At 46.0% G+C, this 11,884-nt stretch overlaps 1 protein-coding gene across 1 annotated transcript; it reads left to right on the top strand.

The window, feature by feature from the left end:
• The first annotated feature begins 1,348 nt into the window (after positions 1–1,348).
• On the top strand, positions 1,349–6,647 carry LOC120702745 (ribonucleoside-diphosphate reductase large subunit-like). The gene is made up of 17 exons (XM_039986668.1): positions 1,349–1,850; positions 1,951–2,012; positions 2,120–2,207; positions 2,410–2,673; positions 2,757–2,997; positions 3,069–3,145; positions 3,733–3,903; positions 4,173–4,265; positions 4,395–4,544; positions 4,624–4,710; positions 4,793–4,957; positions 5,025–5,144; positions 5,315–5,517; positions 5,596–5,745; positions 5,832–5,979; positions 6,062–6,154; positions 6,257–6,647. Exons 1-17 carry the CDS (start codon positions 1,623–1,625, stop codon positions 6,356–6,358), a joined length of 2,442 nt encoding a protein of 813 aa, XP_039842602.1. The 5' UTR covers positions 1,349–1,622; the 3' UTR covers positions 6,359–6,647.
• Positions 6,648–11,884: the final 5,237 nt, after the last annotated feature.

Here is an 11,884-nt window from a genome sequence, read left to right as displayed (position 1 = left end):
AGATCTTAGGGAATAAAATAATGGTACTGTAAAAGTTATGGCTTCTAATACTCAGTATAGCAGCATGGATAAATAACCCATTTAAACTAGACATATTGCAAGATCTAATTTAAAAACTTATTCTAGAAATGTTTTCTGGGCCTACAAATTTTGTACAAGCCTATGCTTACCATATGCAACACTCTGGCCAAAGATGACATGCATCCAAAGGATGGATCTTGAGATTTAAATAAAAGTGCATTAAACTGGTATTTAAAATAGAGCAAGATACATTGATCAAATAAAAACTTTATGTAACAAAAGTTGTAGATCTTGTTTCATAGAATTCAGAACAGTTGAGTTTGTATTTTTTTTGATTTTTCTACGATTTTATATTGATTTTACAAGTTCATTGTTTAATTCGCCCTGGGCGCCAGAACCTAAATGTAATTTTTTTTACATTTAGGTCCTGTCGCTCACTGGATGGGCGACCGACACTCAATTTTGAAATTTTCCCCTTTCGACATATATTTTTGAAATTTTGTTTTTTTAAATATAAAAATAAAAAAACGGCATTCGCAGGCGCCAGTTAGCCCAAGAGTAAACGTTGGCCGTGGCCCCGTGGACCTAGCTGGGCTCTACGAGTCTGTGTGTTCGCCCTCCTAAAAAAGAAAAGCAGGCCGCCAACTCGACGACAGATAGGCCCACCTGCCACCGGGCCGACTAGCAATTCACACCACATCCTTCCCCCGCACGCTTCTCCCGTCGTCCCGCTCCCTTCCCCCGCACGCTACTTTCAAATCCAGTACGACACCCACGACCGCCTTCCAGTTCAGATCTCAACGGTCAAGACGGCCGCCGGACGGACACCGTGCAGGCGAGCACCTCGTCATCCCAGCAGGCAGCAATCGAGCAGCATCTTCTCCTGCAAGGAAGAAACGGGCATGCAAACGCGGCACGCCCACGTGGCAGTCAGTCTGGCGTTCGGACCAACCAATCATACGGGGCCAGCTGCAGCCCAAAAGGTCCACGCCGCCGTCTCAAAACCAGCGTACGAGCCCGCAAAAGCTTGCCCAGCACGCTCCTCGATTCCCGCCCGCCGCTCGCGCACGCGCCCGCCGCCGTCACGCTGACACCGTGGGCCCGGACTGTCACCCCCACCCCGTGGACACCTCATATCGAAAGCTCCTCACAACCTTCGCCTGCGGTTCCACTGACATGTGGGGGTAGGGAGGCCGCACGGACCCGCGGCCCCACACGTCGGCATCTTGGGCTTTTGCCCGGGCGGCAAGGCCGGCAGCGCCTCCCGCCAACCCCGCCCGCGCTCCACGACGCCAAAAACCGCGCGGGAAAACGCCTCCGCGCCCGCGCGCCAAACCCAAAAACATCTTCTTCTCCACCGCGGAAAAAAAAAGAAGAGAAAATCCTCCAGCCCTCGCCGCATAATTGCTCCTCGCCTCTTCCGCGCCGGGAAGGCATTTAAATCCCCCCCAAACCCTACCCTCTCTCCTCATCCACCGCCCCCTTCTGACCTCCCTCGCCTCAAACCTAGAGCTAGGCGGCGGCGGCGGCGGCGGCGGCGGCGCGCACCAGGTGTTCGACGGAAGTCCCCGCCCGGCGGGTGGCCCGAAGGTGGCGGCAAGATGTACGTGGTGAAGCGGGACGGGCGGCAGGAGGCGGTGCACTTCGACAAGATCACGGCGCGCCTCAAGAAGCTCAGCTACGGCCTCAGCCAGGACCACTGCGACCCCGTGCTCGTCGCGCAGAAGGTCTGCTTGGGGGTCTACAAGGGCGTCACCACCAGCCAGCTCGACGAGCTCGCAGCCGAGACCGCCGCGGCCATGACCGCCTCCCACCCGGACTATGCCTCGGTGAGGAACTCTGTTTCGTGGTTTTCCTTTCTCCTGGCTGTCGTGATTTGTCCTGACGTGGGGTCGGTTGCCCCCCTTTCTCTGTTCGTGGTTCGTGAAGCTGGCGGCGAGGATTGCTGTGTCGAACCTGCACAAGAACACCAAGAAGTCCTTCTCGGAGACGTAAGCGCCGTCTGACTTTGGCTTAATTTCGTCCGTTCGTAGCGGCAGGAGGAAGGCTGGATTCGTGGATTGGGCTGTGAATTGACTTGTGACTGGCGTGGGTGCAGGATTAAGGACATGTACATGCACTTCAACGAGAGATCTGGGCTGATGGCCCCTCTGGTCGCTGACGATGTTTATGAAATCATCATGAAGGTGAGATTCTGATTGGCCCTGACACATTTCTGACAGGGCACCTGTGTAGATACTGCTGTTCTGTTTCTGTCGGTTAAATTTACTGTTCCATTGCTTTTTTTTTATGAAAAGGGTATATATCCTATCCTGTAAATCTATTGTTAATCTGCACTGTCCTTAATGTATTTGTCCCTCACGTGGCTTTTGTATTGTCACATTTCAGAATGCTGCTCGCTTGGACAGTGAGATAATTTATGATAGGGACTTTGATTATGACTACTTTGGCTTCAAGACTCTTGAGAGGTCTTACCTCTTGAAGCTTGCGGGGAAGGTTGTTGAAAGGCCACAACACATGCTAATGAGGGTTTCTGTGGGGATACACAAGGAAGACATTGAGTCTGCCATCAAGACATACCATCTCATGTCTCAGCGCTGGTTTACACATGCCTCACCAACGCTTTTCAATGCTGGCACACCAAGGCCCCAAGTACCATCCTTGTTCCCCTCCAGATGATCCGAAAATGTGGGTTGTAAGATTGTTTATTAACTGTCACCTTCTTTATGATGCAGTTAAGCAGCTGTTTCCTTATCTGCATGAAAGATGACAGCATTGAGGGCATTTATGATACTCTGAAGGAATGTGCTGTCATTAGCAAATCAGCTGGAGGAATTGGTGTGTCAGTTCACAATATTCGTGCTACTGGGAGTTACATTCGAGGAACAAATGGAACATCCAATGGGATTGTACCTATGTTACGTGTCTTCAATGATACTGCTCGTTATGTTGATCAAGGAGGTGGAAAAAGAAAGGGTATGTTCCACCATTATTCTCAATTCTAATTCCACTGTCTTCATAAATTCTTATGAGCTTCTGGAACTTAGGTGCATTTGCTGTATACTTGGAGCCTTGGCATGCTGATATTTTTGAGTTCCTTGATCTGAGAAAGAACCATGGGAAGGTAATATCTCTGTCGTTGGTGTTCTTAATCACTTGCGAATATGAAAACAGTAAGCCATCGTAGTCTTCTGTAATAACTGCCACCTTGACTCCATCACCTAAAATTTATTCTTTACCTGTGCCAGGATCCCTTAAATATGGTTGTTCAATTCTTAATTTTTGTTTGAAGCTAGTGTCTTATGTGTTAGACAGAGTCCTGATCTTGTACGGCTTAGAGCCTGGCTATCAGCCGGCCAGCCTTGTTTAGTATGTTTGATTAGAGATATATGGGGAGGAGTCCTGATCCTATACGAGGTTTCCTTTTGCCTCACGATCCTCCTCCCCTATATATGTAAATGTATTGTCTCTCAATTAATCAATCTACTATTTCCACAAATCCAATCTCTTTCATTATGGAAATAGTACTCTAGTCCATATCTTCATGCTATAGATACCCAATATTTTAGTTCCCTACCTGGGATTAAGCAAAATATGCACATGTTTTGTCTTCTATTTAGGTCTCTAATAATATTAAATGGATTCCTTCTAAATTCTGAGTGGCCTTGCAAAAATCTAAAAAATTTGTTATTCTGGATGGTAATTTAACAGGAGGAACATCGTGCAAGGGATCTTTTCTATGCATTATGGGTTCCCGATCTATTCATGCAAAGGGTCCAGAATAATGGGGAATGGTCATTGTTTTGCCCTAATGAAGCTCCAGGGTTGGCTGATTGCTGGGGCGATGAGTTTGAGAATTTGTACAAGAAATACGAAAGAGAAGTAAGCTGGAAATTCTATTGTTGGATATAATAGATTGAAATTGGAACTACTTTAGTAACCCTGTTTTAAAAAAACGTTTTAAAACTACGTTTAATCTTGATTAAACTCTAAACTTTGGCCTAGCGTTGTGTTTAATCACAGTGTCGTTTAATTACAAAAGACGTTTAATCTACGTTTAATCACAAAAAACTCTAAACCATAGGCTAGCGTTCACCTAGCGTCTAGCGTTTTTTAAAACCTTGTTTAGTAACCTTGCTTTCTGGTTTCAGGGCAAGGCAAAGAAAGTTGTTCCAGCACAGACCCTCTGGTTTGACATTTTGAAGGCACAGATAGAAACTGGTACACCATATATGCTTTACAAGGTATACTTTTGGCAACCACCAACTATACGAATAGGTGTTCCTGCATCTGGACTTGTGATTCTTTTGGCAATTTTTGCCTGATTTTACTATCGGGCTCTAAGCATTTTTTAATGGTTATTGACTGTGCAGGATACATGCAATAGGAAGAGTAACCAGCAGAATCTGGGCACAATTAAATCATCAAATTTGTGCACTGAGATAATTGAGTACACAAGCCCTTCTGAAACTGCTGTCTGCAACCTTGCATCTATTGCTTTACCACCCTTCGTAAGGGAAAAGGTATATCTTGTCAGTGCTTCAGCTGAATTCAATTGTGAAGGTTGTATTCTGATGTGCTGTATGATAAACTTCTTCACAGGGTGTTCCATTAGAGTCCCATCCATCTAAGCTTGTGGGCAGCACTGATTCGAAAAATAGATATTTTGACTTTGACAAGCTTGCTGAGGTTTGTTCAGATCCTATTTGTCTTAGATCCTCGATTCTCACCTATGCCAACAAATGTTTTGATGCCATGTTGATTTTGCCAGGTTACCTCAACTGTTACTTATAATCTCAACAAAATTATTGATATTAATTATTATCCAGTTGAGACCGCTAAGAGATCAAATATGCGGCACAGGCCAATTGGCATAGGTGTTCAAGGTTTGGCGGATACTTTCATATTACTTGGCATGCCATTCGATTCGCCTGAGGTACTTTCCCCCTGCGCTGGCACTTTATCTCTCTTAGCTGTTATGTAACAAATAATATCTTTTTCAGGCTCAGCAGTTGAATAAGGATATTTTTGAAACAATTTACTATCATGCTCTGAAAGCTTCTGCTGAACTTGCTGCTAAAGAAGGTCCTTATGAAACATATGAAGGCAGTCCTGTCAGCAAGGTTTTGTTCTCAAAATTTCCCTGTTTCAATTATGTTTGCTTCTTATTTTTGGTGTAGTTTTATGTTTAGTGTTATCCTAAAAAGGAAAGAAATATTAATAATCTGAAGCCCATTTGTATGTGTTGTCCTTAAAAATTAATCAAGCATTGTCTATCCCTCTTCCTTTGTAGGGCATTCTTCAACCTGACATGTGGAACGTAGTCCCATCTAACAGATGGGATTGGCCATCTCTAAGGAGGACTATTTCTAAAGTTGGTATCAGAAATTCTCTTCTTGTTGCTCCGATGCCCACTGCTTCCACTAGTCAGATTCTTGGCAATAACGAGTGCTTTGAACCCTACACGTCTAACATATACAGTCGACGGGTTCTAAGGTCTGGAAGTATACTCCTTAGAGTGCTTGCATTCTTATTTACATGCGCATATGATTGATGTTTCTGTTTTTCTTCCAGTGGGGAGTTTGTTGTGGTTAACAAACATCTTCTTCATGATCTGACTGAAATGGGTATTTGGACCCCTACTCTGAAAAACCAGATAATATATGACGATGGTTCTGTCCAAAAGATGACAGAAATCCCAGATGATCTTAAAGCAATATACAAGTATGCGGTTCAACCTTTATATCATTATTTAAAACCGAATAGTTACTGTTGGAGTGTCTAAAAGTTTGTATGAATTACTTCAACAGGACTGTGTGGGAGATCAAGCAGAAAACTTTGGTTGACATGGCGGTTGATCGTGGATGCTATATTGACCAGAGCCAGAGCCTCAATGTCCATATGGAGCAACCCAACTTTGGAAAGCTAACATCACTGCACTTCCATGCTTGGTCCAAGGTATTTAGCCTTGAATGATCAAAGCAGTCTTCAAGCAGTTAGTACTTAGCCTGTGATGATGGTTAAACCTGTTCATTGTCAGGGTCTGAAAACAGGGATGTACTATCTACGCACACGAGCAGCTGCTGATGCGATCAAGTTTACAGTTGACACAACACTTTTGAAGGAGAACGGGGTACAATGTCCTCTCCCTTAATCCCATATACGTTCTCTCACAATCTTTTTCCCAGAAACTTACTGAAACATGATTGACCACGAAAACCACTTACACATGCAGGTGGCTAATGGCAAGCCTGCAGAGGAAGACGTGGAAGCCAAGATGGCACAAATGGTCTGCTCTCTGAACAACCGTGAAGAGTGCCTGGCGTGCGGAAGCTAGACGCATCTGTGCTTTCTTTGTTCATGACCACAATATTATACAGCCGGCTGATGATTGGAGTTCAATAACCAGAACAAAGTCTGTGATGTGGGTTTGAGTTATAGATTCCCATGCTGGGAATGCCTTGGTCCCCGGATACTGCTACCTCCCGCTTGTGCTGTACTGAAATATTTGGGCTGACGCCCATCTCATGTATATATATCTACTACTGCCTACTGGCAATGTTATTGATGTGTGCCCGCAAAAAAAAATTGTTAATGATGTGTGCCATCACATTTTCGTGTCTTAACACATTTGAAATGCTCTCTTTGCATCAGTGTAAGTGACAGAATAGTTAGGCTAGACTGAAACTGGATAATATTTCACCATAAATGGCTAATATTAACAAAGTTTTTACTCCTGGGTATTTCTCTGAGAAGTGGTTAGTTGTGACTTGCAATTACATGTTGATAAGATGAGCACATTGCACTTGCTAATATTAACTAGCACTACGTAACAAGTAACTGAGCCGCCGCTTCATTCACTGGCTTAGACCGATGTGGATGTGCTGCAGCGCGTCGGCCAGGGCGTCCGCAGCCTCGCCAGCACCGCCGCCGCGGGGGGCAATGCAGATGCGGCCCATCTCAACGGCGGTGCCACGCATCGTCGCGACCCGACTCACTGCGACCGAGAGGTTGGCGAAGGCCCGCTCGACGTTGCGCACCGGCGCCGCCAGCTCTGCGCGGAGCCCCTCCGCGCGCAGGCGCCGGAGCTCGCGGACGTGGGCGGCCACGACGTCGATCTCCGCGATGATCTAGCCGTAGATACCGCAGATTTTGTCACACGTACGCCTACATCGACGGAAGGATAAAGCGCAGGAGAATATACATAGCTATCTACTATCTTTTATACAGCTCACGTGTATATGTGCGTGGGGTCCTGTGGGCAGCTTAGGCCTCTGGGTATAAGACCCAAGCCATGTAACGAAACGAGTGAGACTTGTCTTCAAAAAACAAATTGGAATCAGACTTCCTCGGGGTTGGTTTCCTCCTCCACCAAGTTATCCTCTGTGTATCTGCTGGCCGGACTCACATTGCCGGCGAGCTCATCGGCGGCCAAGGGCCACGACAGTTGGTATCAGAGCCAGGTTCTATCCTCGGCCTGTGAATCCCCGGCTCGCTTCGTCACCTTGACGCGCAGTCGCATCGACGAGAATCACTCCGATTTTGTCGTCCCCGCCCCGTCTTCGACTTCCCGTCGTCGACGGCCACCGCAGACCGCCGGTTAGCCGCTCCGGCGCCGTCGTCCACTTCACCCGTTCGCGCCGCTTAGGGTTCTAGTGTGTGGGATTTGTTTCCGCCGAGCTGCTTTGGACTCTGCATCACAGGCGCGACGGCGAGCGATTCGCCGTTGTTCGAGATTCCGTGTGCAATTGCTGTACTCCTTCGGCTCAAATCGAAGCTGCTCGAGCCTCTCCTTCTGAGGTTTCATCAATTCGAGCAACCTCTTCGAGTTTGAGGTGCAATTGCTACTGGATTTCCTAATCCTTCCGTGCAGAGTCGTTGTTTCCCGTCGTTGATTTCGTCAGTTCTGCGTGTGGTTCGCTTGCTGTACTCCGCCGGCCTGGATCTGGATAACGGGATCGGTTGGGATTGCTTGATTTCGCTTGCACATCACAGCGAAGTCGCGCCCGTAATTCCCCCCAATTCGGATCGGTTTGCGGTGTGAGCAACCACGGCGCCCCCAAAACCTTCTGTTCAGACCCGCTTCGTGCTGGACGCGATGGAGGAATACGAGCGTAATGGTGCTGCTCACTGGGAACAAATGATGGAGAGCCTGGATCTCCTGTTCGCTCGCATCACTAACATCGGCCGAGACCAGCAGCAGATCCAAGCTCAACTCGAGCGCAATGCCGAAGTGATGGCGGGATACGGCACTGCTCAGGAGCTACTCTCCAGGAAGGTTGACGCCACGAGTCAGGCGGTGGCTCAGCTGACTGCCGATTTCTTTCGTCCTGGCGACCAACATCCACCACCTCCACCACCATCTCCTCGCCAAGGTCATCACGGTGAGAATAGTCAATCCCACCATCCTTTTCCACTCTGGTCGTGGTTATCAAGATACTCATGCTGTTGGTCGCAATTATACTCCCAAGTTGTCTTTCCCACGATTTGATGGCCATCACCCTAAAATCTGGAAGGACAAATGTTTGAATTATTTCCATGTGTGCAATGTGCCTGATCATCTGTGGGTCACCACTGCCTCCTTACACATGGATGATAATGCTGCAAGTTGGTTGCAAATGTTCAAATTAACACAGGGCTTGGGTAGTTGGGTGGATTTCATACATGCAGTGGAGGAACAGTTTGGCTTTGATGATTACCGATCTGCTTTGGATGAATTATTAGTGTTGAAATAGAGAGGTACAGTCGAGGAGTATGCTACTGAATTTGAGTCTTTACAGTTTTAGATCTGTATGCATAACTCTGGTTATGGGGAGGTTTTCTTTGTGGCACAGTTTATCAAAGAGTTAAAACCCGAGATTCAGTCAGTTGTCCAGTTGCAGTTACCTGACAAGGTCACCAAGCCCATTCTACTTGCCAAAATTCAGCAGAAAATGTTAGAGAGGGGGAAGTACAAATCTCAAAGAATATTTACACCTGGTAACATTAGGGCCTCATCTGGTCGAAATGATCCTAAGACATCTGGGTCTACTAGTTCCTTGTGGAGAGAGCGATAGGAAAGAGATTACATAAAGGCTAATGGCTTGTGCTACTTTTGTGCTGAGAAGTATGAACCTGGGCATGCTGAAAAATGTCTGAAGAGGCCTAAACCACAGTTGAATGCATTGGTAGTCAATGACCTGGATGTCAATCTGACTGAAGAAGTATAAACACAATTGGCCATGGAGGACTCTCTGAATGCTGAGTTTGGTCAGTTATCTCTGCATGCTTTGTCAGCTGTTGATACTCCTGATTGTATCAAACTCAGGGCTCTAGTCCAGAACAAGGTCATGTTGCTATTGGTGGACAGTGGTAGTAGCCACAGTTTTGTTAGTTCCAAGTTCCTGCAGCTAACTGGACTGACTGTTGTTCCTGCTACCCCCAAACAAGTCACACTGCCCAATGGTCAAGTGTTGATATCTGACCAGATTGTTCCACAATTGAGCTGGTGGTGTCAAGGCCACACTATCACTACAACAATGAGAGTGTTGGACTTAGGAGGTTTATGATGGCATTCTGGGGTTTGATTGGCTTAAAAGGCATAGCCCCATGCAATGCAACTGGGAGAAAAAATCACTACAGTTTTCAGATGCAGGTCATCTTGTCACATTACAAGGTGTACAAACTCCTTCCTTGGAACTTTCTGAGATGTCTTGCACTCAACTTTAGAAATGATGTGCTGGCAATGAGATCTGGGCATATGCTATTGTGGAAGATTGTTCTCCAGTTCATTCAGAGCAACCCCCCCTTCCATTAGACTTTGTTAACAGAATACAGTGATTTGTTTCAGACTCCACAAACCCTGCCTCCACAAAGGGTCCACGACCATGCCATACCTCTCCTGCCTGATTCCATTCCAGTTAACTGTCGACCTTACAAATACTCCCCCATTCATAAAACTAAGATTGAGAAGCAGGTGAAGGAACTTTTGGAACCTGGGTTTATCACTCACAGTACTAGTCCTTTTGCTAGTCCAGTGTTGCTTGTTCAGAAGAAAGATGGTTCTTGGAGGTTCTGTATAGATTACAAGAAACTAAATTCTTTGACTGTCAAAAACAGATTTCCCATGCCAGTTATCGAGGAATTACTTGAGGAACTGTTTGGGGCCAGATTGTTCACTAAATTGGACATGAAAGCTGGTTATCACCAAATTAGAATGCTGCCTGAGGATGAGAGCAAAACTGCATTCAAGACACATCATGGTCACTACCAATTTAGGGTGATGCCATTTGAGTTGACTAATGCTCCTGCCACCTTTCAATGTCTTATGAATGATATTCTCTCCCCTTTCTTGAGGAAGTTTGTGATTGTCTTTCTGGAAGATATCTTGATATATAGCACTACTTTAGAGGAACACGTACAACATGTCCAGCAAGTGTTTGAAAAATTGAGAGAGCATCATCTTTTCTTGAAATTCAGTAAATGTTCCTTTGCCAAAACAAAACTGGATTATTTGGGGCATATCATATCAGCAGCAGGAGTTTCCACTGACCCTAGCAAGACTACAGCTATGCTAGCTTGGCCTGTTCCAACTAGCATCACGGAGCTCCGAGGGTTTCTTGGTCTCACAGGGTACTATAGGAGATTTGTGAGAAATTATGGCATCTTGGCAAAGCCCCTGACTCAACTGTTGACAAAGAAACAATTTACTTGGACTGAGGCAGCACAGTCAGCTTTTCTCTCACTGAAACAAGCCATGGCCTCCCTCCCTGTCTTGGGTCGCCCAGATTTTGCTTCTCCCTTCATTGTGGAAACTGATGCTTGTGATCAAGGCATTGGAGCTGTTCTCATTCAACACAATCAGCCTATTGCATTTCTTAGCAAAGCTTGGGGTCCTACTCACCGACACCTCTCCATTTATGAAAAGGAGTTCTTGGCTTTAATCATGGCTATGGAACATTGGCGCCCATATTTACAGTTTCAAGAGTTTCTCATCAGAACTGATCACAAAAGTCTGGCTTATTTGACTGAACAAAATCTCCATTCTGAAATGCAGAGGAAAGCCATGACTCGGTTAATGGGCTTACAATTTAAAGTAGTGTACCGGCAGGGCAAGGAAAATGTGGTTGCTGATGCTCTCTCTCGAGTAGGCCACTTGATGGCTCTGCAGTCAGTTTCTGCCTCCCAACCCATGTGGCTGCAAGAAATTCTGAATTCATACATGACTGACCCTCATGCTCAACAATTATTGGTCAGGTTGGCTGTCACCAGTCCTACTCAGGATGGATATTCTTTGCACCAAGGGCTCATCAGATTTCAAGGCAAAATTTGGGTTGCTTGCAATTCAGCATTACAAACCAAGATCATTGCAGCCATGCATTCCAGCCCCATTGGTGGTCACTCTGGGATACATGCCACTTACTACAGAGTGAAGAACCATTTTTATTGAAAGGCCTCAAGAGGGATGTGGATAGTTTTGTGAAATAGTGCAGAATCTGCCAACAAGCTAAACACTCCCATGATCACCCAGCAGGGCTGTTACAACCTCTTCCTATCCCACAAGGTGCTTGGTAGGATATCTCCATGGATTTCATTGAAGGTCTCCCACTTTCTGAGGGGTATACAGTAATCTTAGTGGTAGTGGACGGACTAACTAAGTATGCTCATTTTATTGCTTTCAAGCATCCATACACAGCACCCATGGTGGCAAAGTCTTTAATGGACCAGGTATTCAAACTGCATGGATTTCCTCTTACAATTGTAACCGACAGAGACATGATCTTTCTCAGTTTGTTTTGGAAGGAACTCTTCAAATTACATGGCACTCAACTGTTGATGAACACTTCGTATCACCCTCAAACCGATGGTCAAACTGAGCGTGTCA

This window comes from Panicum virgatum, chromosome 4K (assembly GCF_016808335.1).
Source record: "Panicum virgatum strain AP13 chromosome 4K, P.virgatum_v5, whole genome shotgun sequence".
In the NCBI taxonomy this organism is placed as follows: domain Eukaryota; kingdom Viridiplantae; phylum Streptophyta; class Magnoliopsida; order Poales; family Poaceae; genus Panicum; species Panicum virgatum.
The sequence above is the reverse complement of the archived record's forward strand: the minus strand, read 5'-3'. Positions and strand labels throughout refer to the sequence as shown.